The 27809-nt window shown below is 43.7% G+C and overlaps 4 protein-coding genes across 6 annotated transcripts; 1 reads left to right on the top strand and 3 right to left on the bottom strand.

Moving 5' to 3' along the window:
- Positions 1-915: 915 nt before the first annotated feature.
- On the bottom strand, positions 916-4590 carry LOC115674705 (exocyst complex component SEC15A). Of its 2 annotated transcripts, none has more exons than XM_030597190.2 (3): positions 4316-4590; positions 3576-3639; positions 916-3481 (listed from the first exon to the last, which is right to left on the bottom strand). In XM_030597190.2, exon 3 carries the CDS (start codon positions 3436-3438, stop codon positions 1069-1071), a length of 2370 nt encoding a protein of 789 aa, XP_030453050.2. In that variant the 5' UTR covers positions 3439-3481; positions 3576-3639; positions 4316-4590; the 3' UTR covers positions 916-1068. The 2 variants fall into 2 exon arrangements, with proteins under 2 accessions (XP_030453050.2, XP_030453049.2); XM_030597189.2 differs by having other exon boundaries at positions 916-3464; positions 4316-4589.
- A 645-nt stretch (positions 4591-5235) lies between these two features.
- LOC115674685 (bZIP transcription factor 17) lies at positions 5236-8915 on the bottom strand. Its single transcript, XM_030597156.2, has 2 exons — positions 6989-8915; positions 5236-5932 (listed from the first exon to the last, which is right to left on the bottom strand). The coding sequence occupies exons 1-2, from the start codon at positions 8793-8795 to the stop codon at positions 5499-5501; spliced, it is 2241 nt and encodes a 746-aa protein (XP_030453016.1). The 5' UTR covers positions 8796-8915; the 3' UTR covers positions 5236-5498.
- Positions 8916-14825: 5910 nt separating this feature from the next.
- LOC115674687 (uncharacterized) lies at positions 14826-18915 on the top strand. The gene is made up of 4 exons (XM_030597158.2): positions 14826-15172; positions 16980-17601; positions 17976-18261; positions 18666-18915. The coding sequence occupies exons 1-4, from the start codon at positions 15058-15060 to the stop codon at positions 18714-18716; spliced, it is 1074 nt and encodes a 357-aa protein (XP_030453018.2). The 5' UTR covers positions 14826-15057; the 3' UTR covers positions 18717-18915.
- A 1852-nt stretch (positions 18916-20767) lies between these two features.
- On the bottom strand, positions 20768-22789 carry LOC115674689 (transcription factor MYBC1-like). Of its 2 annotated transcripts, none has more exons than XR_004004959.2 (2): positions 21398-22789; positions 20768-21234 (listed from the first exon to the last, which is right to left on the bottom strand). XR_004004959.2 is itself a non-coding variant. In XM_030597161.2 (2 exons), the coding sequence occupies exon 1, from the start codon at positions 22395-22397 to the stop codon at positions 21468-21470; it is 930 nt and encodes a 309-aa protein (XP_030453021.2). In that variant the 5' UTR covers positions 22398-22780; the 3' UTR covers positions 20768-21234; positions 21460-21467. The 2 variants fall into 2 exon arrangements, 1 of the variants encoding a protein (XP_030453021.2); XM_030597161.2 differs by having other exon boundaries at positions 21460-22780.
- Between the last annotated feature and the right edge of the window lie 5020 nt (positions 22790-27809).

Below are 27809 nucleotides of genomic sequence, written 5' to 3'. Positions count from 1 at the left end.
CTGGAGGTACAAGTAAGAGTGGCGATTTTATGTTGCGGATGCTGCTGCAGCTCCCTTGATCCTAAACCCTAACCACTGGAGGAGGAATCCCCCAGTTATCATGCTTCTGCATGTCAGTGACACTCACTCCGAAGATAAATTATCATTAACTCGCACTGTTTTCTGCCAGGTGAAGCTCCTCCCTTTAAGATAAAGTGCAGCTTCCAATTAACCATTTCATCAAATATTCTGTTAAGCATAACACAATGATGTGAAAAAGGGCCACATTCAGCTAACCCTAAAGCACAGAAATTCATTTTGAGTGGGAGGCCAGTCAGATTTTTGGAGATTCGAAAAGCAAGTATACCTTTCAAGCTAATTTACTGTACCAAACTCTTCACCTGTTAAGGCTACTTAGCTATCTGCAGAAAAAAGAAACTTCAGTCCAGTCATTGAAAGACTTGAAATTCTGCTAAATTACGACCCGGAGATATCTCACTAAACCCTCAACAGTCACAATACTTATTTAAGCAAGTGAATGGGACATGAAATGGGAATAATTTCCACAAGCCCTCCCATAAACACATTATTTCCCCGTCTTCCCTATAGTGCTCTCAATTAGCAACTCCATGCTGCTTGGCTAGGTCAAAGAGCTCCCCAAATTGTTGAAATCATACAATCTAAATTTCATAGAACCCCAAAATAGATAGTCCTGGATGCTGAAATATAACATTAACATTGGATAATGAACTTGCCCATCTATTTCATGGGTCACAAAGTCAAGAAGGAATAGGACAGAGTACTTCCTCGAAGTTCAATGTCATGTATAAAGAAATGTAATTTTTGCAAAAAAATATGGTGACTGCAGCCATAATACCTCAATACGCCATATGTTGGTCAAGATCAGAAAACAAAAATATGGAGAAAGCCACATAGTACATGAAAATGCAAGATTAGAGATTATCATAATAAATTGTCATGGAAATTAAAAGAATCCATACCACCCTAAACATTTTTAGAGGGAGAAATTTAGAAAAACTTAAAAAGCTTCAGAATTTCTAAATCTAACGAAGAAAGCTTCAGGCAGTCTCAGTTGAAGTCCTTCAGTCTCTTCTTCAGCACATCCATGGATTTTTTTCGAGCATTTTGTTTTGTAGTTCTGTTTGAGAGGCTCCCAAATATGCTATCTGGGGAATCCTTGAATTTCTCACAGATAGTAGCGACCTTTTTATAATCCAGTGCACCGTAATTCTTTTCTCGGATCACTGGATTCATGAAATTCTCTGGTTGACTGCTCAGTAGAAGATTTATCAATTGCCTCGCTTCCAACAAGCACGCTCTAAAGCTACCATCCTTGTATATTTCACTCAAGCCTGTGCTGTGAAATCTCTCATCTGCAAATGACTCCAACATCTTCAAGTCATTGTTGATCCCCATGACAGCATTTGCATTGAATCTCTTCACACTATCACTGAGAAACGCTGACACTATAGAGTTAGAGATGTGCTCAAGAGCCCCGTTTCCCACTTTGCACAAAGCATCCAAGGGCAAAATTTGCTGTGCTGTGGACAAAAGAGTCTCAAGGTAAATAAGCACCTCATTTATGTATTCATTGCCATTTTCGGCTATCTCCTCCGTTGTCCAATTAATATGTTCTGTAAGTGCCATAAACTCATCCAACTTGGAGTTAACCAAATTCAGCAAAGCAATATAAGCTGCATCTCTTGAGGTTTTCAGAACCACCTTAGCTGTCAAACTAGCTTGAGGCCTTTCAACCGATCGGATTGGGATCCCACAAAGTTGGGCAGCATGTCGAACGAAAAAATCAGAGGCTCTCTCAAGAAAAGCAATGTTTGCAGCAATTTGCATGGCTTGAGATACACCTATATTGCTGCTCTGAATTGTATGGAGTAAAGCTTCATTCAACACATCAATCAAGAATTTGTCCAAGTACTTCTTCACGAGGTCATAAGAATTTACATGCACTCCATAGGACAAATAATCAACTGAACCCTTGATGAATGATCTGACAACGCGGCAAGCATCAGGTACCATTGCCGAAAATGGTGCAATATATGGAAACGCTGGCATGATATCAGACGTTTGAAGATGAAAAGAGAGGACATTATTTTCATAATCAGCATCTTTTTTTATCACCATCTGCTCATAAGTGTCATTGCCAAGAACACCTATAATCTGTTGTCTGCACTCTTCCAAAAGAAGCTCATGGTACTTGTCTCGGCTATTGTCCATAGCCTCAAAAAGAGACCCGACTTCATAACCGTACTGTCTAAGAGTTGCCCCAAACAGAGTAACATAATCCTTCACGAGGAGGAGATGGGTGGCAGAATCCATATGTGAGAATTGATCATCCAGTACTGAGGTCATTTTGGCAACAGCAGTCTCCCACATTGTCTCGATCTGATCAGCAATTAAGAGCCCACCACTAGTTCTCAGGACACGGTCCTCTACAATAAAATGACCCGCAATTTGAGCAAAAAATGATTGATAAGATTCGACGAATGGCTGTGCAGACGATACCTGCAAGTCTGAATTAAGCTGCAATAGTCGATTCTTATAGTAGTATTCACAAAACTGCTCCCGGGTTCCCAGACAAGTATGGATGTGATATGCTCGATAAAGAGGGGTAAGATCAAACTTTAACACAAATTCCTCGTCTAGTTCTTCAACATCAAGAGAATAAGCAAAATCTCCTATCCCAGAAAAGCTCTGTTCTTCAGCCTTTCTTTGACGTTCCAGCATTTCCTCATCCCGTTGGCGGGCTGATGCAGCATGTCCTATCGCCGTTTGCCCAATATTTCTGGCAGAGCTTCTTATCTGTACGAGCCATTCGTTGAACTGGCTGCTTAGTCTCTTCTCGATATGCAATTTGATAAGCGGTATTCTCTTCTCAACAACCATTTTAAGAGCTTTGACAGGGATATTTTGCAAGTAATTCCTCTCAATAATATCGACAGTTTTTAATGCAGGATAAAACTGCCCCTTGGAAAAGTGACCATTGAACTTTGCACAAAGATCCAAGACCTGCACACAGTTCTTACACATCTTTATAGCTTCTGCAACGTTCTTTTTTATTGAATAAGACTCGAGAAGTTCTTCGACTTTGATCAAAAGAGCACTCCCAACCTCCTGCAGCTTAAAATTGTCACTGGAGAGCTCGCTTTTGAGTTCTTCAGCATCAACAAGCACGCCACGGAGCTCATCAACAGCTTGAATAAATTCCTCATAATGCGTCTTACAAAGCTCCTCAATCTCCACTTCTTTCTTCTTCATAACATGCTTGAGCTGCTGCAGGAGCGATTCGGGGCGTCCCATTTCAAAGGCATGCCGCACAAGGGGACCCAAATCCTCACCATTACTAATCAAAGTCGCGAGGACCAGGTCCTCCCCCGCATCTCCATTCTCTGTAGCGGTCCTCCTCTTAGGTTTTGCATTCATTTTTCAAATCCAATCATAAAACGACGCTGCGAAAACTCAATAACTGCCAAGTGTCAGACCAATAAATCCAATCATGCGATAGCACCACACTTCCAAATATAGAAACGAAAGAGAAAGATCATTTCCAACTTAAATACCTCGATAAATGGTTAGAACCGCACTATTTGCTGGTCGCAATCATTCCCTCATGTCTGGCGATTCCTGTTTAATATGGCAGACCACTCCAGCTGATTAGCACGCAGAACTTCTAGCCCAAACATACAGAAAACTACCAATCAACAATGTAAGACTCCGACCATGGCACAGAGAAGGAAGACGAAACGAATCAAATCTGCATTGAGCTAAGACAAACGCTGTCCTAGTTGACAATGGTTAGAAAAAAGTTCGAAATAGATAGATGATGGAAGCTGCTGCTCGAAAAACGCTCGTATCAGAAGATTGACATCACTAAACGGTCGCGCCAAATCGGTATCAGCAACTGCACTGAGCTCAGGTCGCCACCAACCGATCCACGCTACCAAGCGGTACGAAAAAACTCGATAGCCACGAGACGTATGAGAGGGAGACCTCTCCACCAATCCACCACCAAGACGCAGTTCCAAAAATCGAAAAACAGCACAACGAACTGAAACGAAATCGCCAATGCACCTACGAAAACCCACCGGTCCTCACGGTATCCGGCGCGGTCAACATGTGAAATGACGCAATCGGCCGTGTCTCGGCCTCCGAAAGGCAGAGACACCGGCAATGGCGGCGGCCGTTCGACGTCGAGCCAACGGCCACAGCACCGGAAGCGGCGCCGAAAGCGCGGACGCGAGTTTCTCGTCAGCTTTTTCGCACGCGAAACCTATCCCTCGAAAAGAAAACTCGTTCATACCTCCACGGCCGAGGATAGGAGCCCGCGAGCCGATCGGAAGAGGAACTGGAGCTTCGCCGATGGAGCCGCGACTTTCGCTTCCCTTTTGCTCCTCCTTCGTCCGTCCGTTTTCCTCGAAATTGTCAGCTTCGAATCGCCGGGGGGAGGAAGACGCAGGTGACGCGAATTGATCTGGGAGAATTTTCCGCCGAGGAAAAGAGGAGTTACTGTCTTTCGTTTTCTCGGGAAAAAACTCAGAGAAGGGAGAGATTCTTCCCCTTTTTTTCTATTCCTTCAAATTGAATTTGTTTAATGAAGGACGACAAATATTCGGTAAAATTGCCCGCGCTGTCCACGTGGAGCAGATGGAGGGCTGAGATCGAATTTGGGGAGCCTTTCCCAACACTCCCGAACAAAAGCGAGTAGAGAGATTTGGTGTCATCGATATTCCTTAAGCAAAGCGAGCTCCCACGTTGTAAAGCGACAAAAGGCATCCTTGTATTAGCCACGCGATTAGGACAATGTAATCGATCAATCATATTACTCGCATGACATAGACGTTCCAAATAATTTTTGCATTTCTATTTCAAAAAAACTCTCGCTTATTATTAAATTATTTCTTTATAATATCTCGTAACTTCTCGAGTCGGGTTTCGAACACGGGATTGTTAAGACCGGCACCGAATGTATCATGGATGGTTCGACCGTAGCACCCGGATTTCGATCGAAACGATTGAAACGTCTTGTGTAAGGATCTCGTCTCTTCCGTTCTTCGATTCTCAGCCTACTCACGTTGAAATGAGCTCGAGATCAATTTCGAATTACAGAACCCTAATGGAAAGCAAAAGCCTAAAGGTATGATGATGATCATTGGCATTCTAAGCAATACCAAACTACTTTCAGCTGATAGCATCCACTTGATGATGCAAGATACAAGAGTATGTCGAACTGTATTTGCCTTATTTCTATGATTAGAAAGAACACCCCACCACACCATCCGAAGAACTCAAAAGTTCCCATCACCCTTACAAAACAGGACTCGAGATCGGAGAAGCGATAAGATAAGCAAAAGTTAAATAGTTCGATTGCTTCCAGGAAAGCCCTTACAAGGTAATAGTACCGGTCATATTAGCTCGTCTCTCTGACATATATACAAAACTGTGAGTTATGTCGTTGCCGCACCGCTCTCGAACTTCTCTCCACCTCAAGTGGCCACCAGATGAGGAGCGGCACGCGGAATCACGCAGGAATACGTCACGTACTTGATACTATCCATTAGTACCACCACGAAGATGCGAGACATGGACTTTGGTGGGATCATGCCATCGACGTCGCCGTCTCCAGCTTCTCTGGGATCCACAAGCACGGACACCACCATCGAGGAAAGAGACTTGTTAGTTGGAAGGTCCCGAGTCTTCGAGTTTCTTCTCGCTTGCTCCTCGGACACATTGAAATTGGACCCAGCAAGGCGATTGGGTAAATTGTGAAGGAATCTTCTGTTTCTCCCCTTGCCCGCTTGAGTGGCGTTCCGACGAGTAGTCATGTTACCAACTGGAGAAGCAGGTACTATGGCTCCTTTAGCCGAGGAGACATCAAACTGAAACACTTCAGTGCACAGGCCAGAACTCAGCATGGGCCCTGCAACAAGAAAAAATAGCCGCACTCATTCACAGGAATACGTGATGTGCATCTTCATAATAACACTGCAGGCAAAATGACAGCGTAAAACAGGTAATCTACAACCTAATTTCAATCACCGACAGAAAAGATAATGAAGGCAAAAATTGCTTGAAGCAGCAGATTGACTGACGATGCAACAACATGATTATTACCCATGATGCAAATTAAGTACAGCAGTGTGATCTATGACCTAAGTGGAACATAGACCCTGAGCTTGCAAGAGATCACCCTTTATAGAAGAATGATGACTTGGAAAAAATCGAAGAACATGAAAAGAATGAAGATATTAAGGATCAGATCTCGCCAATTATTAACATGAAGTGGTGTGAAAAAAAAAAAGTAAAACTTCAGCCAAAATAACATAGCTGCATAAACAGCTATCTACAGATAAATCTTTATCTATATCTAGGAGATCGAGTATCAGCTTGGCAACCCATAGTTACAAAGGAGAGAACACGGGGAATAAAAAGATTAAGGATCAAACACCCACCTATTAATAATAGATAAAGTAATGTGAAAAGGAAATAAAAGTGCTACCGAACGAAACATGATAGCTTCATAGACGGCAATCTACGGATCAGCCTAAATAAGATCTAGGAAACATCAGCAAGACAACCCGTATATGAAGAAGACCATACAGGTAATGCAGCTGATAACAGCTGAATTCAATCAAACAACACATCGGTGGATAAATCCTCACTAGAAGCAATAAATAATCAATTTCAATAAATAAAAACAAAGATAGTTTAGCAATTTCAAGCTGCCAAAACCTCAGCAATTTAACATTTCACACTAGCGAAGAATAGATCCAGCTTACTCCATTGAAGTGAATCTATTCACTGCTGCGTTAAGCACCAAAATAAACTGATCATTCGAACTCAGATAATAACAGGGTTTCGGGTAAAGAAGGTAACTCAGTGAAAACAATATCTGTTTGTAGATTTACATCAAACCCAAAAGACTCTAACATGGGTACAATGTACACAGGTACTGAAAGCAAAGTACCATCATTACCTGCAAGGCCTTCGCGGAACCACTGTTGCAGCTTACCATCTGCTGGTGTTGACTTCATGTGCTCCTTCAATGGATCGCCATTCCCAGAAGCAAGGGCCCTCTGCCTTTCAGTTGGTTTTCCATACACACGGGAGTTCGCCCTTGCAACTTCAGGAAGAGCCAATGCTGAGGCCAGATTTTGCCTTGTTGTCGGATCAGTAATCCCATGATTCTTTGTTTCACCAGATGCATGGGATGCCATAGACTTCTCACTCGCCATAATAGAATGAATTATCAAGTTGCCATCAATTTTCACAAGCTTATCATTCCTAGGAACATACAAAGAGGCAACAAGAGGCTCGCTCATGTTGGGCATAGATTCTCTATCTTTTCTCGTGATCTTATAGTCCGACCCACCGCCACAGCCTCTATTAGCACCAGTACTGTATGTTGCACCGAAAGACCCTCTTCCAGCGGCATAATAAGTACCATTCATATGTCCATTAACAGCCAGAACCCTGCCTTTGTGATAATCATAATGCCTATCATTCAAGTAGCTAAACCTGCCAGCACCTGCATCCCCACTTCCGCCGAACCTGACATTGACCATTGGAACCAAACCTCCGAAAAGCAAAACAAAAAACAGCAGACCAAGAAAACTAACACTGGCAACCTTCTTAGTTTTACCCTCAGTCTTCTTAGTCTCAACTTTCTTTGCTTTGGAAGCCGACACTGGTTGTTGAGGTTTCAATCTAGGAATTGGGACCAAGGGCACCTGCGATCCTTGCGGTTTCATGACATACGGCGTACAAGGAACCCATGGATAAGCCATATGCGCCATCGGCGGCGGAGGGTACATACCCGGTGGCGGAGGCGGGCACATTCCGCCACCACCCAATTGCTGTCTCAAGCTGACATTTTCAGCCATAACGAACGATATTTTGCCATTCAATTCCGAAATAGTCGAGTGCATGGACCTCACCTTCTCCTCAAGCTCTTCCACGTAATGCTTCTTCCTCTGTCTCGAGAGCTGCGCACTCTCACGGTTCCTCATCAACCTTGCTTTCTTTTTCTCATCGTCCTCGTCATTGCATTGCGAATTATCCACATCCACCGCGGCAACTGATGATCGCCTGTGCTTAATACTTCGAGTTTCAGAGACTGTATCATCCTGCCCTTTCTTCCGCTTCGCCACAAAAGCATTACACATCTCCTCCTCAGCTTTCAACCTCTGATCGCCAGCCAATTTGGAAGAAACATCCCGCTCGAAGCTTCCGGAACACGGCGAAGGAGGATTGGTATCTTCCGACAAGCCAGAGCCTCCACCATTCCCCGACCCCTGCGACGAGACTGGACCGCCCGAAAGCTCCCGATCGCCGGAGACATCGCAGTCCGGCGACGGAACGTCCGACAAATTCTCAGCGCCCGCCCTCCGATCGCCCGATCGGTAGCTACCAGACTCCGACGGCGGGCAATTCAGGTACCCGGCGACATCGGACGCCCCGTCGCCGGAGATTCCGGAAGAACCGGACTCGCAATTGATCTGCTCGGGGTCCCCGGCGGGGGAGGGGATGAGGAAGGACTCGTTCTCGTCGGGGAGGTAGAGATCGCCGAGGCCGTCGAAGGTGAACTCGAAGTCCCCGTTCTCCTCGAACCCAAAGTCGAAGGCGAGATCGGGATCGAAGGGCTGAGGCGCGCCGATCGAGCCGCCGGCGTCGTCCGCGGAGAAGAACAGCGGGTCGAGAGGCGGAATCGGGAGGCCATCGAAGTCGGCCGCCGCGATGGGGTCGGGGCCCGACGCCGCCGCCGCCGCCGGCGGATCGAGCATCGCTAGGGTTTGTGGGAGCACGAAGGGGTGGGGGGGGCAAGAGCGAGGGAGGAAAGATGGGTGGAGGAAGGAAAGAGTCAGAAGTCTTTCGGGGGTTTTGTGGGACTTCTTATTGAAGACGAAGAAGACTGGCTCCGCTCCGCTCCCTGGAAAAAAAACCCCACCATTTTTGGGTCCCGAATGCGTCACGCCTCTTCGCCCACGTTCGCTCTCAGCGCGTGCGCCCACGTCCGTTTCCACTCTCCAACGCAATGGGGGAAAATGTACTCTTTTTGGGTAATTGGTGTCTAATTTTCGTTTGCAATTGTTTACGCCGAAAAAATAAAAAGTTTTGGTTGTTATCGACAAGTCTAGAGAGACGAATTGGTCAAGCAAGGCAGTTTGGTCAAAACGGTCCATAACTTGAGGAATCGACGGCTGATGGAATTGATATAAAGTGTAGTTGGAGGGAAAAAGTGTCAAAAAAGTCCTAAATTTTTTTATGTAAGTGTCCAATTAGTGATAATTTTTTTTTATGCTAATTCAGTCCTAAACCTTTTAAAGAGTATCAATTTAGTCTTTTCCGGCTAATTTTGATCGAATATTGCTGACGTGGACACTAACCAAATTATGTGGCACCGCCAGCACTGACGTGGATAATTTTTAATATTTTTCGAATTTTATATTATTTTTTATTTCTTTCTTTCTTTTCTTTTTTCCTTTCTTCTTCTTCTTCTTCTTCTTCTTCCTTTTCCGGTGACCAGCCACCGACCGTGCCCGGGCAGGCTGGCCTCGCTTGAGTGAGGGTCGACGTCACCTGGCCAGGCGAGGGCGAGGCTTGGCTTGGCGAGGGCCAGCCTCGGCAAGGGCTCCCATCGCCGGGCATCTCCCAGGCGAAGGAGACATCTGGCGAGGCCACCCTGGCCTAGGCGAGGGCCGGCCTCGCCAGATCTGGCCTGGGCAACGAGCAACGACGAAGGCAACTAGGCTAGCTGTGCAATGGCGTCGAGCTAGAGGAACGATAGCGCAGCAAGCGGCGAACAGGACCTTGGACTGGCTGTGCAACGTCAAGACCAGCGAACATAGACTGGATGAAGGTGGCGCGATGAGCGGCGTGGCTGAACAGGCCCGACGATGGTCGGCCTCGCCCGGGTCAGATCTGGCGAGGTGGACCCTCACCCAAGCCAGGGCATCACTCGGTCGAAGGTGACACCCGGCAAGGTCGGCCTCGTCAGATCTGGCAAGGGGAACCCTCGCCGGGCCAGGCCTCGCCCTTACCCAGCTGGGCGATGACGACCCTCGCTCAGGTAAGGCCAGCCCGCACGGCCATGGCTAGTGGCCGGCCATCGCCAGTTGGTCACTGGAAAAGGAAGATGAAGAAGAGGAAAAAAGAAAAGAAAGAAAAAAATCAAAAAAAAATTCGAAAAAAATATTAAAATATTATTAAAAATTGTCCACCTCAACGCCGGCGATGCCACGTAAGCCGATCAGCGTCCACATCATCAATATCGTGTTTAAATTAGCCGGAATGACTAAATTGGCATTATATTAAAAGATTTAGGACTGAATTGGCACCAAAAAAAAGTTTAGGATAAATTGGCACTAATGTAAAAGGTTTATGACTTTTTTTACACTTTTCCTTGTAGTTGGACAATATCGAATGTTACCTTCAACATAGTAACTATCAGCGTAGTGGAATAAAATAACCGTTAAACTGATGGAGTTAACATAACTGTCAAGGTAACCATCGATGTAACTGCTTGATAATAAAGTCAATGTAACCATTAGATGGTTGATGTAATCATCTAGTAATGGAGTTGATGTAACTATGGAATAATAGGGGTAAGGATGATTCCAGGTTTCAGGTTTCAAAAGCATGCAGAGTAATTATAGGTTGGAACCGGTTCTAGCGGATAAGTTCCAAATGAGACCTAGATATTGAAACATTCTATTCTATGGCATGAGTACGTAATCTGAAATCACTAATCCAAGTTTCTATTTTCAGTAATGTATACCACGGATACTTTTATTTTGTTAATACTTTCATGTCCGAGGACATCTTTTTTCCGGATGCTCCTCTGCTTCTTATTCACACGACTTTTCCGACAGGAATCTCTCGCCAAACACGAAATCACTAAGATCGCAGGAGGAATCAAGCTATCGGAACCCGATCCGGTCGTTGTCTCGGCGCGGAAGGGAAGAGCGCGTGGGGTGAAAGCGGGAGTGGGCGATGGACACGCGGAGGCGACCGTAGACCTCAACAGATCCGAGGGACACGTTGTCGTGCTGTGGGGGTTTAAATGGATGGACGGATGGATGATGATCTGATGATATGGCCGGAGGGGTTGTCTCTGGAAACTTCGGAGCGGGTCGTTGCTTCCACGCGTAAGCTTCGTCCCCGTTACGCCACCTCCCCCGTCGTTTCCTACCGGTGCGCTCTTCATTATTTTAAATCAAATTATCCTCTCGATCCTCTCTATAAACTTTAGATTTAGTGCCACTACGGCCCAAAAAAAAAAAGAAGAAAAAGAAAAATGAACATATTTTAAGCAACTCTAGAGAATCAGTTAAACATGAAAGTTGGTCATTTTCTATTACGTTATCTTTCTTGTGCCGTGTGTAATTAATGCGTTGAAAATATTCAACAACTCGATAGCAAGACAACCACGAGTAGTCGATTTTGCTCGATTTTGCTCAATTTCTCTTGCAACTCAAGATTCATCGAACGTCGCTGAAAATGCATATTGAATTTAAATCCGACGTTGGTCTTGAATTGTTTGGGAAACCGCGCATGAAGCCTGCACATTGAACACCTTGCCGGAGTTATCTAATTACGATCGTTCAAACTTTTTCAATCAAGCTTAACGATTTATAAAAAGATCGCAAGTGCCATAACTCTTTGGAGCCTCTATGCACTTCAATCTTGCTTTGTTCCGTGTTTTGGCTGGCTTCAGATTGGAGTTGAACTAAAATCAAGTCAAATATACATTATAAATCGATAAAGTTTTTGTGTTGATTTTTAAAACAAGCTTCAAAAAAGAAACAAGAAAAAACCCGCAAGGGAACGGAGATGCACCGGTTTTGAACCAATTATTTAAGTCTAAGGAGAATTGTGGTCATGTGGCTCAATTGAGAGTTTCTTAGGAGTTAAGCCACGAGTAGTTAAAAAAGAATTTTTGGCCGGGTTTTAAAGTCTAAATACAATCAAACATATGATTTCCTTGGAAATTTCATTCTTACTCAACTGACGTAAGAATGAAAGGATTACGTTGAACATTTTCGTATAGTTCATGGATTAAATTGAACATGTACCCGAAATTCAGCGATAACATTTAACAAATTAAAAGTTCAAAGACCACATTAAACAAATTAAAAGTTTAGGAACGACATTGAACAAATTTAAAATTCAAGAATCACATTGTACATTGAGCCAAAATTCAGGGACTATTTGTATCATTTCCCTCTAATAAAAACCACCCACAAGCAGATACTATTACTAACTATGAATACAGTTATACGTAGTCCAAGGTCAAATGCATGTTTTCCGTACGTTGATAATCATTATCCACAAAAGGTTAGTACTTTCGAAGTCATTGGAATAATCAATCGCCACGTGGTAAAGAAATCGTCTTTTGATTTCGGGAATCGACACATCTTTTCTTATTTTTTTGGTCGGTAGGAATCGACGCATCTTATTTGCCCTCCAATTCCAGCATTTGGCAAAGTTTGCAATCGACGAATCTTCAACAATTGACGTCGAGTGGCAATGTTACCTGTCGATACTTTACCATCGACAACTTTACTCGTGAATTATAGATTAATGTCCTTCAAATCGGCCCCCTTATTCACAAATGACTTCTTGAATAGTCGGTCAAGATTATCATTTGTCAGTAATAAAAGTTAGGCATTTTTTTGAGTGTAAACTGCCGCACATCAATTAGGTTAACCCATCCATGCTTTGAAACCCATCACGCCCTCCAATGCTTAAGTGAGCACTGAAAATGAGGGAAACTTTGAGGAGAAGGAATTTGAACCTAAAACGAAGAATGGTGTATATATGGATAATAAGTATGGAAGAAGACACTCTGCTTGAATCTCATATTACTTACTACTTATACATCATTGTTGAACGGTCACAAGTTGTATTGGACAAGTGGCAGACTATGGATGACAACATTGACAAGTGATGAAAGGACATGATAAATGACATTCGTAGAAGTTTAGAAACCAATGCATGTTCAACATTTTAGATAGTGGTAACATCATTACGTGTCTAATGAGATAACAATAAAGTGATATTTTGCCAAAATTAGCTTATGTCTAATAGTCAACTCTTTTGTTTACGTTATGTACCTGTAAGCATACTAATAACCCGTATTGATGGAAGATAAGTTTGTCAAAATCACCCTTATTGGTTTTCATGTAAAGAATCTATTTAGTTAAAAAAAAATCACACAACCGATAAAGTGAAGAACGAGTAAGCTGCCCTTTGGATATGTTTATTTTTTTATTTTGTTTATAAATAATAAATTATTCAGCTTGTATTTTATTTATTTTAATGTTTCTTAACTCATGACAACGTTTACTTATGCCAAAAAATTAACGTTTATTTTAATATCATATTCATTAAACAATGTTTATCTTGTCTAATTACTAGCCGTACTCTTTAATTTGTTTTGTTACTCCATAATACTGTTCACTCATAAACTATATATTTAAAGTAACAACATAAGCACACATTAAAAAAAATAATTAAAGAAAAAAGAAATACGATGGATATTTAATTCATTATCCATTTACGTATTTAAAGGACAAGATAAGAGGAGAAAATTAAAAGAAGTACTACAATTGCCGAGAATTTTTGGTATGGATAAATTATTTTTTCTTTCTATTTTCAGGGGTCCATATTGTCAATTTCAATTCTCATTTTTTTTAATTTTATCGTATGAAACCTAAATTGTAGGGGTGAGTATGGTTATTACCCCGGAACGTGAAACTGCTCACTAACGACCTGCTTGAAAAATTGGAACCAAGAATTGGACTCATCTAAGTGATCCGGTTCGATTTTCGGGTGGGTCCATGAAACTGATCCCCAATTCCTACAAAATTACATTCATCAATTAATATTTTCTTGATATCTGGGATGTTTTCAAGAAGAAGATGAGAAGAAGGAGGTCCTTGAGCCTTCTCGGTCCCCATATGAAAACTCTATACGCACGTATCAGGACGAGCCCGAGCAAGCCCAGAATCAATGTCGAAGCCATCTTCACCATCACCATGGAAGCAGACAACTGCCATCATTCCTTTTCTTTTCTTGTTTCGATTTGGCGATTTTTCTTCCTCTCGTCGCTTCACAAAGGAAAATGGAAGGAAAGAATTGCCCTCACTCACCTTCTCCATTATGTTCTGTTATTTTAAACATTTATTCACAATTCAAATTTATATATATATATATATATATATATATATATATATATATATATATATATATATATATATATATATATATCGGTCAGGTTCAGGTGTACGGTTTCACGCCTAAAACCGAGATTCAGACCGGTGCTCACTAGTTCTGATAAATTGAAACCTAGAATCGGACCGGTTCTCATTGGAATCACTGGTTCCGGGCTAGTCCGGTCTGGTTCTAGCCGATTCATGATTCCCGATTTCCGGTCTCTCTGCACATCCTAAATTGTATTGACTTTAATTTTCGAAATTCTCTCCCTCATTCATTACTCTCCTTACGCGGAAATATCCGGCTCCGATCCGGCCGACCTGGCCTATCGACCCGTCAAGGCTCAGCCCCCAGACAAGGAAAAAAAAAAAATTCCGACCCGATCCAAGCGCCGCCCACGTGGCCGACGCCCTCCCCGAATCGTCCCACGTGGCGACACCCCATAGGTGACGAGCGAAATCGCCCTCCAACTCTCACACCGAAGACCGAAGCGCGCCCGAAGATTTTTCCAGCCAATGGTCTGACCATCTTGTCTTTTTCCCGATATAAAAATCTGCAAATATTTCCTTTCCTCGAGCTTTACCCCTTTCTACCTCCTCCCTCTGCGAGATAAGGGCCCCCCCCCCCCCCCTCCCTCCCTCGTCGCGAGCGAGGTTTCTCTCTCTATCCCCCGGCCCCTTCTCTCTCTCTCACTACGATGCTCGGAGAATTCAACGCCTCCTCTTCTTCCTCCTGACGCTCGCCCTCCCCCCTTTCTCTCCAGGGCGAGAGGAGAGAGAGAGAGAGAGAGATAGAGAGAGAGAGAGAGAGAGGGAGAGCTGAGGAGCCATGGACCCAGCAGCAGCGGCGGCGGCGGCGGCGGCTCCGGCTCCGAGCGAGAAGGAGTCGATGGTGGATCCTTTCCTCGTCGAGGCTCTCCAGAACCCTCGCCATCGCCTCACCAGTAAGCCTCCTTCGCTCGGGCCAGCTCCCGATTTCTTTCCTTCGCGCGGTTCCGTGTCGATTGCGGATTCCGTTGTCTTGGGCGTTTGCCCTTTAGGGGTCTGGGTGGTGGGTCGTGGGTTTTTGTCCCTTTTGACATTGAAGGTTCGGTTTTTTTTTTTTTTTCTGTCTTTCGGGTGGGTGGAGAGTTGCGTGTGGGTTTAGGTTTTCGCGGGAGGTTCGATCGGGCGTAGGGTTTGTGCGGATGTTCAGATCTGAGGCTGCTCTGAGCAATTGTTTCTGTCGGAGCCGGGAGAGATGAGGAAATCGAGCGAAACAGCTTTTGTCTGGTCATGCTGGTTCTTGTTGGGAGTGGACCGTAATCTCGAAAGGGCGAAACAGCTGGTTATTAGCTTAGTTCGGGAGATTTTAGCATTGGGTGTCTGTCTTATCAGGAGCGTATGATTAGATACATCCTCTCAAAAGGGCAATTCTTTTGGGGACTTTTCTTGTGTGCGCTGCGTCGCTTAGCCCCGGGTTTTTTCCATGGGCGACGCATTGCTATTGATCGCTTGAGGCCCTGGTGGACAAAAAGTCTCATGGAAACTGTTGGGAGCATCCGAATAAGTTTAACTCTAGGATATTAATTATCCCCTGAATGTGGAAACTCGTTACGCGTCTCCGTTTCCACGTCTATTTCCATTAGTATGTTATTCTTAATTAGCCATAATGGAAATTCAATTTAATCCTGTAGGTGCGCGCCAAACACAGATAAGGTAGGATCGTAGGTATTGAGTGTCTTATACATGTGTTACATTGTATCGTCTTATCCTATCGGACCAAAAATCCTAGTAATTAATGTAGCCTAATGTCTATCCCGGCAATTTGTATAAGTCGCAGTGAGTATCTACACCTCTCGAGTGACGGGATTCACTCATATCATGGGCGGATGAAGAGTTACAATGTAGAAAGCAAGATAAGTGGACCTTAATGTAATAGATCGACTTGCACTAGTTGTCAAGTTAAGTGAACTAGCATGCTGCTATATTCAGCGCCCTTGAAGCCGTAAGAGAAAAGACAATCTATGTCGGGCATTCCTCTTTACTTCTCTCTACTTGACTGCATTTATTCATTGCTTTATAAACAATGCACTCCAACTCAGTAATTTCTTTCATATAGATCTCTGATTGAACTTTGAAAGGCTGAATTCTCAGCTCATGAAAGAGGTTCAGGTAGCGTAGGTTTTATTCAGCACATTGGTTCAGTTGACTGATCACTTATTGTTTTTTTTTTGGTTGCTATCCCGTAACTTAAGGCTACTGTCAGACACCTTTATATGATTCTCCTATCTGCTCAGCTCATAGCAACTTTTAAGTGACGATGCTCAAGTTATAGCTATACTGCTTAGTTATAACCTTGACTTTATTTGTACATCGATTGAAAGTGAAACTATTTTGGTTGAATGCCACGGTTTGAATACCTAAAGCAGCAAGCAGAATATTCACAATTGGCAGGAATAGACGGTTTGTTTTCATCTCCTAGGATTTTATGTCAAAATTGTGCCTTTTACAGCATCAGTTAATGGAGCTTAAATCTTTTCCAGGTCTCTGAGAGTGCAGTAGTGGGGAATGTAAACCAAATGGCTATTGCATGTTTTAATAAGGATGTATGATTTCACTGCTTCATGGTGTTTTGGTTTTTACTGGACTAAATATTGTCGCCTTCACCTTCTAGCCGTCCTCTTGTTTTTCTCAATCTTTTTTATTTTACCACTTAATGCGCATAGAGATCTAATTCTATTACACCATTTCTGCTGTATCATGGGTCAGTTTTGAGGATGGAACTTGATCTTCGGAAATTCTTGCAAAACTCTGGTCAGCAACACTTTGAATTTCAGCACTTCCCAACCTCTTACCTACGGCTAGCCGCACACCGTGTTGCTCAACACTATGGTTTGCAAACTATGGTTCAGGACGGTGGTTTAGATGGCAGTGGAAACAGGATATTGGTGATCAAAACAGCAGGAAGCAGACTCCCTGCTGTCCGCTTATCGGATATTCCTGCCAAGCAGTTGGAAGATGATAAGTCTGAACAGATTAAGATTGTTATCAGGCCTCGACCTGGTAAAGCATCTGCTGGAGCCAATGACGCAGGGATGAAAAGAAACCAAGTGCGAAGCATGGAAGAGAGGAAGGAGGAGTATGACAGAGCACGTGCTCGTATCTTCAGTAGCCCAAGTGGTTCTGATTCAGATGATACATTTTCTCAGACCTTAACTGACCGGAGGAATATATCTTTGAACAGAGATGATGATGAAGCATGCAGGATTCCCGTGGTGGATCTTGATAAGAATACAGGCATTAGAGATGGCAGCACACAATCTAGGGTTGCCATTCTTAAAGACAGAGAAAAAGATCGTTCTGACCCAGATTATGATCGGAGTTACGAAAGGTAGGGTCTTTTCTGTTCCATCGGTATTCTTCATTTTGAGCGTGAGATCAATGTGACTGAAGTTGATCTTTTTATCAGCCTCGATTTAATCCTTTGATCAGGTATTTTACTTCTCATTCAAAACAATATATCTTAAGAAGCACAGAAATGACGTATTTACAAAATTCATCACTTTGTTGCGAAAAGCTGTTGATGAAGTTATTTACAAGCATATGTTGTCGGTTTGCTGTGTAACTGTTACCATAACACTTGTTTTGCTTAGCCTTCTCCAATGTCCCAAAAACGTGTTTTTTGTGTAGCTGCAACATGGCATGATGCTATGGCATTCCAATATTGGTGTTTTGTTTGATGAATTATCTTCTGTACTGAAATAGGTATGTTAGGAATATCCCTGCTGGTCAAAGTTTTGGTTTGGTGCCCTTCAACGTGCCAAAGATTCAACATCCTTTTGGGCATTTTGATCCTGGATATACTCCACTTGGTCAGATGCCGAGGTCCCAAGCTTCACTTAACTATATGCCTCCTTCTGGTGCTGTTATGAACTCTTTTGGAGTGACGGGATTGAATCAAAGTACAAGTGATACTGGGTACATGCAGTGGCCTACTGCTGCAATGATGTATGCACACTCATATGAGCAACTCCGGCATGGTGTTTTCCAGGTGAAAATATCCTTTTAATCTATCTATTTTAGTAGCCATGTGAAGGGAAGCTTAGACCGCGGTGACTTTACTGTTTCTTAGTCATATAATCGGATTGAGTCTGTTTTTCAGAGCTTCATATTTATTTTGTGGGTTCTCTCGGCAATTCTTTCATTTCCTGCATTGATGCTGTTCAATGTCATATTTGTCACTCTGTTGAGTTAGAGAATTTTATGTTGCTGTTGGGGTCTTAGCCTTTGGTTTATAAAATTTCCGTCTGTGACAATCTTCAAGATGAGTCTTTTGCTGCATTGGCCTGAAGCTAGCTTACTCCTCTTTTTTTCCTCATGCGGCCAACCATTCATATTTTACCAAGGTGTGTTTTCCCCCCCATTGTGGATGACTTATTTCCCCTTATTTTGCAGGCCCCTGTCTGTCAGCAGCCACTGAGCTTTGATTACTCGCAAAACCATTAAGTAGTGGTAGGTTATGGTGTTGTATGACTGATTCACATGCAAAAACTTTTGTTCTGTTAGGAGTTTTCTTATGTTAGACTTCATATATTCAGATCCAATGTTTGGCTAGATCCTTTGTTCTATTTCAAGCTTCCGTGACTTTTTTTTACGTCTTTTCGACACTGATTATAGTATGGGATTTATCTGGTGTTGCTTGTCATTCTAGTACTATCTCTTTTCTTTGACGGTAACTTTCAGTACTATATCTTGCACTGCCATCTAATAAAATGATCTGTTCTGTCGGTCCAAGTTCCCATGTCTCACTTTGCAGTTCTGGGGTTACAAGCCTGCTTTGCTCTGTCGTAGTTCATAAGATTCTTGACATGCACAAATCCTAACACGAATAACACTAGGGATGGCAAACACAAGGTCCACAAGGCGGAGTACATACTGCATATCTGGACTATTAACATTTGGTGATTGTCATTCCACCATCTCAATATGATCCTGTTGGCATTTCCGACTCTGGACACTTGAAAGCTAAATTGAAGCCCCTAAAGTTGAATTGACATGCGTACGTATTCCACATTTCACAGTAGTTATACAATCGCTCCTGCTATCTAAATGCGATAAATAGCTGAGATGGGGGAAAGTTCCCTCCACATGGTTCGGTAACTGGGTTTTGAAGCTTTCAGAGTGCTAAGAAGTGCGGTGAAGATTGAAGATTGACAGAACATTGGAGCTCTAACCTAACGGCTTGGGAAAATGAAGTTTCCCATCGGATCTGATAACCAATCTTTCCTGTGTATTCTAGTGCAATAGGATAAGGTTGGTTGACAAGGGCAAGTAACCACACGTCGCAAACTTTTCAGATTTGGTCGACAAAGATTGATCTTATCTTCCAATACTTAATCAAACCTAAGAAGCTCAACTAATTAGCCAATTTCAGTAGTTAATTGAGCCGGCTTCAAGGAAAAAGGGGCATGCTAAACTAATTGTCCAGCGAAGGAAAACACTAAAAAAGAGAGCAAACAAAAAAAGAAGAGCATGCCAAGCTAACCTATGAGACAGTATGCAATGTGAAGCAAAGTTGTTTTAGCTGTATGTTTTGAGTAAGGATGGCATGAATTTATCGAATAATCAGCCTAATGACACCTGTAGCAAAATATCTTTTGTACTTTAGACATAACATCGAGTACGTTTATGACCATTCCTCAAAGGGTTCAGAGTCATGGTCATTGACGAAAAGACAATACTGATGGTCAATTTACAAGTATTACGCCGAAATCATGATCATGATTGATGGTCCGGGTGAGCCACAAAAAATATCGATAAGATGCCTGAAAACCAACTTGGTATGGATAAGAAAACTACAGATTCACATTATGGTAGTGAATTTTATCCCTTGGTAATGATAAATCAATAAAAAAACATCTCTCAGTAAAACATGTTCAAAGTGAAGTAAGATATATAACATCAGATGCTCTTACCCTGAATTTCAAAGTCATGAGATCTAGTATACATTCATCTTAGGAAGGTTAGATTGAAATTTTGACTGCTGATGACACCTCTAAATATCATTGATTCAGATACTTTAATTGCAAGAGAGTAGAAATGCCTGCTGAACATCAAATAGGATAGCCTCGCATAATACTTTACCCGTCAAAGACAATGGCGATTCTAAACATTCAACAGATAGAGGCCAAATGATGAATCCTTGTTTTGATGGAAAAGCGGAAGAGAAGTTGAAAGCATAGTTCATATATGACTCGCTGGATATTGAAGCAATAGAATTGACTTCTTCGACAAATGTTTACGAAATTCTCTCATCATCAGAACCAGAAAGCAAACAGAACAAACCCATGATCAGAAAAGAGGTACAAGGTTCATGCATGAGGAACTTGTTGGATCGGCAATAAGAGAGTATCATAAACCTGCAGAACTGAAAACGAGGAGAAAATACAAGAACAAATAGAGTTTTCTTGTACTTGATTTACATGAAATGGTAAGGATCTTGATTATCCATAACGCCAAACTAGGTTTACAGGAAAACAACCCTTAATACCCAACAATTACTAAAAGAGTTGTAGCTGATATAAGATTTAAACAATGGAAGAGAATGGAAAAGCCGACGAGCAGCATGATGTTCCTCAGAGGGAGTAAATCAACAAACTAAGTATCATCTAGTGGGAAATCAAGAAAAGCTAACTACATCACACGGCACATTACAGTGACATAAATTCTATAATGAAATGAGAATTTCTGTTAAATCGCAGAATTTACAACAAACACAAGTAATCTACATTAACAGTTGAACCCAGAACAATTGATCAGAAGCAGGAGCGATATATTATCGTGTTGAAAGCCAATGATCTACCAATCACCAAACAGCGCACAGTGATCCTATCCTGAAATAGAACAAATCCCAGCCAACAATTGCTTGCAATGCTCTGTGCCCACCTGCCCCAGCCAGACTCAACATTTAGATGGCCTTACCCTTCCGATCCACCAGCATCAAAAGCCCAGCTCCAGCCAAATCCTGTACATTCAGTGACAGGAACCTTTCAATGCAAGATTGTTTCCCTGGAAGCACATCAAAAGCAGGAAACAGAAAAAACCCCAACAAAAAGCTAAATGCGCAATAGTTATAAATGAACCAAAACTAATGCTTTGAAAGCACAAACATAAATGATCATTCTCACCACAAAAACAAAACTTTGAGGAGATGACAGAAAGGTCTTGGAGGAAGAAAATTAGTGATTACCCCAAAACTCAATCTTCTCCAGTGGGAAACAAAGTCAGGACCTTTCTCCCTCCACTCCCCTTGACCGACTCCAACCCTTCAACAGAGGACTGAATTGGATTGTGCGTTGACATTGTTGCCCCCATGCTATGCGGCGTATGCGCCATCTGCCCATGCCTGCTTTGCAACAGAGGATGCTCAAATTGCCCATTTGGCGGTAACCCGAAATGGCCCACTTGCCTATGGTACGGTGGATGGGCCGCTGCTGCGGCAGCCTCTGCCGCCAGATGCTGGTGGTGCTGCAGTACCAAGAAATGGTCCGAACTCGCCCTGCCCGGATGCAAAAAATGTGGCGGCACCGGCCCGCTTGCGAATAACCTCTCAGTGGCGGCATCTGCGCCGCTGCCACCACCTCCGCCGCCGGATAATCCCTGCATCCGCCTGAGATAGAGGCGGTACTTCTGCAGGTGACTGGCCACATTCTCCCGGGTCAACCCGTCAACGCTCATCAGCTGCATTATGGTCTTCGGCACAGCGTTCTTGATCCCCAGGTGCGCCACCGCGTCCACGAACCGCTTGTGCAGCTGGGGCGTCCACACCAGCCGCGGCCGCTTGAGGGTCCGGGCCGGCTCGTCCCCGCCGCCTCCGCCCCCCGCACCCCCGGACCCCAGATCGCCCGAATCGGCGAAATCGACCGGCCCAGGCTGGTGCGCCGCCGCACCTGCCCCGGCCTTCAAATCGTGATTGGAGGAACTCAGGTGCTGCGGCGGCGGCGGGGGGTGGCGTTGCTTGCCGTTGACTACGGAGACCGAGTTATTGCTCGTGGAGGGGCCTCTCCCGATGTCGAAAGCGAGAGCGAGATCAGGGGTGATGAGGGACTGAGTCAAGGGGGTGAGCTCCTCAGGCGGCGGAAGCTGGAATTCCCATTTCGAGAACCAATCACCATCGTCTTCCCTCATTGTCAGGCCGATTCGGCACAAACCCAGTTCGCTATTTGCCCGGACAGCAAGTTAAATCCTCGCAAAGTCCTAGATTTCTCACCGAGGAAGGGAAGATCAGAGTGCCCAAAGGTTGGATTTTTAAGCAGAATTTCCCTTCTTCCTCTCCTCTTTTTCCTAGGATTCAGGGTGTCAGAGAGATCGGAAAAGTGGGTACGGCAATGGGAGAGACGTTCGAGGTGGATCTTGGTTACTTCTTTCCAAAGGTTCGCAGCTGTAGTGAGTGGGGCAATGGTGGGTTATCTGATCTCCGAGCCTGATGCTGTTCCCTTTTTTGTCATGAATGTACTCGGGGGCCCCCCCCTCGTGTATATTTGTCTCTCTTTTCCCGGGATTCGAGGGTTCCTTATTCTCCGAGAGCCAGTGTCGTGTGTAGATTCTGCGACTGTGGCGGGGGGTCCGATGATGATGATGCCACCACGGTTTTGTCAGGCGCGTAGCCGTCAAACTCTTCCCCCCGTCCAAGGAAATATCAATGTCACGGTCCGGATTCCCCCACCCCCCCCAATCTTGGAAAAAAATCTGCCCCCGTGGTGGCCTACCTGACCCGATCCCGATCTAAAGGGAACTACGTTGTTATTACGGGATTTCGAATGTTCCGTAAGTATGGAGGACATAGAATGAATGATACGAAGGGATCAAGGGAACGACAGGGGTCCCCGTGTTTGGAGCTGGAACATGCGGCGACATTGAAAATCTTCGAAGGCGGGATTGACTGCTCGTGTACGGATTAGCTCGAGGCGATATTTGCTCTAATGAGGAGGGTTGGAGCATATCAAATCCAATGTTTTTTTTTTTTTCAAGTGATTTAACATCTCGCTCGAGATATTAGATGCTGGAGCTAACTAATGCGTAATACGGTTGGATTCAGTCAAGCTATTCGCTTTATTGCTCTTGAAGAAGGACGGTTAGCTAGTTCAACGTGGAAGTTGATCTTGGGCGCGCGCACGCTATTCTTGGCCAGGAAAATTTAGGCTCGTTATAGCTTATTGCTAAAAGATTTAGGGAGAGGCGAGGGAAATGCTCATAAGCTACCAAATAAGTTGATGCTCGCCCAGTGGCTGCCCTTCCTACTTGAGAAAGGGGAGGTGGAGAGTTCAAGTTCTCACATTCTCAGGGAGCTAGGGATGGGGACGTTTAGTTTTAGATGTGGATTTCGATTCTCACGCTCCGCAAAGAGACAGAGCAAAAATCTAAGAGTAAGTTGAGAATTAGAGTCGGACAGACCGAAAAAAAAAAATTGACGCTCAATTTCCTGCCAAAATGCATAAAAATTTCCATGTTATCTTTTAGAAGTGAGTTGCTGTTGAGCAAAGAAGAAAATTGCTTAGAACCCCATGTTTCTGGAAGACCATAAGTTTGCCTAGGATTACATAAACCACTATCCCCTTGAACTTGTGATCTTCAGACAAAGTTTTCAAGAAATGGGGTTTTTGCTTATTCATTAGGGGTGAGTATGATTTCAGAGTAGAACCTAGAATCGAAGAACTGGGCCGGTGAAAAACTTGTCTGGTTCTAGGTTCCAGGGTATGCAAGACAGGTTTCACGTTCCAAAAATTGATAAACCTGTTTTGATGATAAGTAGATGGAACCTGTAAACCGGAACAAGTTTTTATGTTTTTCTTGGTCTATGTCTTTGCGTGATCCCACAGTATTCTATGACGTTCGATGATGAGCATATAATCTGGAACCACTAGTCTGAACTTCCATTTTATGACTAAGACTTTTATTTTGTTAATATTTTATACTCTTCGTTAGGGGTGTCAATAGGTCGGGTCGGGTCGGGTTTCTATGATACCTGACCCGACCTGAATCACGAGGGGCGCATGCTTTCTCTGACCTGACCTTACCCAAAACGCATAGAACCCGAAGCGAAAATCCAGGTCGGTGTCAGGTCGGTCCGGGCTTTCGGATTTGCAGTGGGGGAGCAGGAGGAGGTGGGGAGTCGCTGGAGGGAGAGGACGGCGGTGCTGGCGATGGCGCCTCCCTAGAGCAGGAGGAGGTGGGTAAATTTGTTTTCGGCTGCCGGCAGCGATGGCGGCGAAGGACGGGTGGGTGAGGACGCCGATGGTGGAGGACAGGATGGTGGCCGAGCTCCTAATGCGCCTCAGGCGGGATCCCCACCACCACCACGCCGCATCCGCTCCCCCCTCCTCGGTGGCGGCGGCGGCGTCCCTCCTGCCGCCGCCGGGGTAGGGGATCCGGCAGCCGCGATTGAAGGATCCTCGTTTTGGTGCGACACCGCGTCGCCGGCGAAGAGGTGCGGCGACTCGGCGAGGAGCAGCCCCATGACCCCGGCCCAGACCGACCCGGGGGAAGGATGTGCTAGGGTCTCGTGAAGGAGGAGGAGGAAGAAGAAGAGAGAGAGAGAGAGAGGCTGCGATGGTCTGGTGAAGGAGGAGGAGGAAGAAGAAGAGGCGAAGCGAAGAAGAAGAGGGAAGAGAAGAGGAGGAGGAGGATGCGCTAGGGTTTTTTAAGACACGGGCCGGCTATCAAAAAAGCCCGGCCCGGACCGACCCGGCCCGAAATAAAGATAATATTCAAAATTTAAAACTATTCCCGACCCAGAGGAGGCCCGCCCCGAAGAAGCCCTAAATTTCGGGGCTGGGCCGTGTCGGTCCGGGGCGGGCCGGGCTTTATTGACAGCCCTACTCTTCGTGTATCTAAATATAAATTGTGATCAGTGGATTATAACAGTAAACGATGGTCATTAAAGGTAATGATTCACTGCAATCGTTCAATTAGTAACACATGTAGAACCTGGGTAGCCCTGAAATAGGTGACAGGGTAGGTTCTTGGGTATACATTTTTTTTTTTTTTGATAACCGAGGTGTCCGCGCGGCCGGCGAGCTAGGGCTCAAACTAGCGGTGATGCCCGACTAGTCCTCGAGGGGGGCTAGCGCAGCATCCCACCGCCACAACCCCCCACTTAAATAACCGATAGGCGAGTTTGAACCTATGACCTTTTGTGAAAGGAACTGAGCGCAAACCAACGCGGCCACGTATACATGGTACGTTCATATTCCAAAAAATAAGGAACCTATTCTAATAGATAGATTCTGGGTGGAACTTGTGTGGAACCTGAAAACGCCTAACCCTATTATTCATGTCCTAAAATGAAAAATGACAACGGATCTTTCTGCGAAGTCTTTCACATGGAAAGTGGAGAACTAATTGCTTGTTTGATTATTGCACCAACAACATCGAATTAAAGTCAATTTTCTTGACCGGCTTAGGAGCTTTCTTTATGCCCGAAAACTTATAGAGATACTGGAATTGCGAGTCTGACGACTATCTAGCATGAAAGCTTAGCCGGCAAGATCATGGAATTGCCCCCCACCAATGAAATATCTCATGCAAAGATTTCACCTAACATCGAGACCGTTTCTTGAGCACGGATCGTAGAACTTAACACGATCCAAAGTCTGGCTTCCGACAGCCACGGATCCGTCTGTAGACTTCAAATCGAAGAAGTTATTCAGAACTTTCAGGACAGTTGAATTCCAATGTTCACACCAGTCAACCCAGCATCGACGTGCTATGCACGGGAGGGGAACAAGATTTTCGATCACAGTACATGATATGTTTAATATCATAGCGAAAACAAGTAAGATCGTACAACGTAAAAGAAAGTAAATGGAAATAATTTCAAAGTTCGACAAGTTAAGAGAGTTTTGTGCGAGGATTGTTCAATCTATACTTCATGAGATTATGAAGATGCAATTAATGTACAAATTGTTCCTTTTGTCAATGGATTATTGGATCGAATTTTTATTTTTCATTGCATTAACATTAACATGATAAATTATTAGGTTATTTGATTAATTGCTTTTTTTCTTCTAGTTTTAATGTCATATCTCGTTAAGAAACGACAAGGCTGAATAGATAATATATTTCAATGTTTCAAAATTTTCATGCGTGGGGATTCATTTGAATAGGCTAATTAAGCATTTATGTGCACATCACCTCTGTCCCTCGAGCTTGTGAGCTTAGTCTTAGTGAAGTTTATCACTAATGAAAGTAGAATACTGCCAACTAATTTTTATGCCTTTTTTTTATTTTAGTTAAAATATTCTTCATTGGGAATAACTATTTTTTAGAAATTTTTTAAAAAAGTAAAAATAAATGGAAAGGCTAAAGTATTGTGAGGTGTAGTGGCATCCATATAAAGCACAAATTATTATTCACTTGGGTAAATAGGTCATGGTTTAGAATTGAAAAGGAAAAAGGGTATAAAACTGTTATAGCATGAGGTGGCAACTTAGATATTAGATTATATTAAATTAAATTATATATATTTTTTGAAGAAAAAGCTTCATAAAACCTTAAACTATACCCACCGTGACACATTTATCATAAATTTTTTTTTGCAACATCAAAAACCTCAAACTATGCTCACTGTGACACATTTATCCTCAGTCAAGGTTTCGTGAAATGATTTTTCGGCCAAAATAACGTTGTTTTTATTTTACTTAAGTCACGTCTGGCGTCTATGTAAGCAGATTTTTAAAATTCTCATTGACGGAACTTTGACGGAAGGTAAATATGTCACACAGGTACAGATTTTTGGGGTCACAGAAAAAAATTTAGGGTAAATGTGTCACAACGGGCATAATTTTGGGTTTTTGGTGGCTGTTGCCCTATAATTTTTTTGTCTCAATTTCCTGAATTAGAATAGGTAACAAATGCATCGACCACTTTCCCCCATTGACGAGATTGCATGGACTTTCGACTTTGTTTGTCGCTGCGATCCGTACTAAACAACTTAGAACGAGAAGGTTGACTGCGTTGATCCATGTGAATGGATTTTCTGCTGTTCTTGGTCCATGTTGGTCAGTCGTGTGCGTGTTTTACCAGGGAAGTTCATGATCATGTGAACTGAAACTCTGGTTTTCTGGCATTCTGGCATCCGAAGCATAAGAAGAGGCAGCATATCCCTCTGTTTCTGTGCATCGTTTCTTCCTCTCAGCCCAGAAAGCTTTGTCTCTCCATATTGCCAGCACTTTTTCCATACTTGTCTCTGCAAACACACGCTTTTGCCAATACAAGTATAGGTGATTAGACTGGTAGTGACTTTCGCACTTCGTTCATGGTCTTTCCTTCTTTTTCCCCCCGCATCCTCTCAGCCCAGAAAGCTTTGTCTCTCCATATTGCCAGCACTTTTTCCATACTTGTCTCTGCAAACACACGCTTTTGCCAATAGAAGTATAGGTGATTAGACTGGTAGCGACTTTCGCACTTCGTTCATGATCTTTCCTTCTTTTTCCCCCCCTCATCCTGTTACCTTGCCGAAGTTATTAACCGCCACCTGAAGCCTGTTGTTGTGCTAACTCAAACACCGGGTCATCCTGAATGGACAGCTGATCGGCATCT

The sequence above is a fragment of the Syzygium oleosum genome, unplaced genomic scaffold (assembly GCF_021117445.2).
Source record: "Syzygium oleosum isolate NSW1041296 unplaced genomic scaffold, Sole_v2.1 Sole_v2.23, whole genome shotgun sequence".
NCBI lineage: Eukaryota > Viridiplantae > Streptophyta > Magnoliopsida > Myrtales > Myrtaceae > Syzygium > Syzygium oleosum.
This window is presented reverse-complemented; position numbering and strand designations above follow the sequence as displayed.

Excerpts from the sequence above, each read along its gene's own strand:
- LOC115674705 (XM_030597190.2), bottom strand. The coding sequence starts at position 3,438 with ATGAATGCAAAACCTAAGAGGAGGACCGCTACAGAGAATGGAGATGCG.
- LOC115674685 (XM_030597156.2), bottom strand. The coding sequence starts at position 8,795 with ATGCTCGATCCGCCGGCGGCGGCGGCGGCGTCGGGCCCCGACCCCATC. Across the intron at positions 5,933-6,988 it reads GTTCCGCGAAGGCCTTGCAG|GGCCCATGCTGAGTTCTGGC; the intron begins GTAATGATGGTA and ends TTCTTGTTGCAG.
- LOC115674687 (XM_030597158.2), top strand. The coding sequence starts at position 15,058 with ATGGACCCAGCAGCAGCGGCGGCGGCGGCGGCGGCTCCGGCTCCGAGC. Across the intron at positions 17,602-17,975 it reads TATGATCGGAGTTACGAAAG|GTATGTTAGGAATATCCCTG; the intron begins GTAGGGTCTTTT and ends GTACTGAAATAG. Across the intron at positions 18,262-18,665 it reads TCCGGCATGGTGTTTTCCAG|GCCCCTGTCTGTCAGCAGCC; the intron begins GTGAAAATATCC and ends CTTATTTTGCAG.
- LOC115674689 (XM_030597161.2), bottom strand. The coding sequence starts at position 22,397 with ATGAGGGAAGACGATGGTGATTGGTTCTCGAAATGGGAATTCCAGCTT.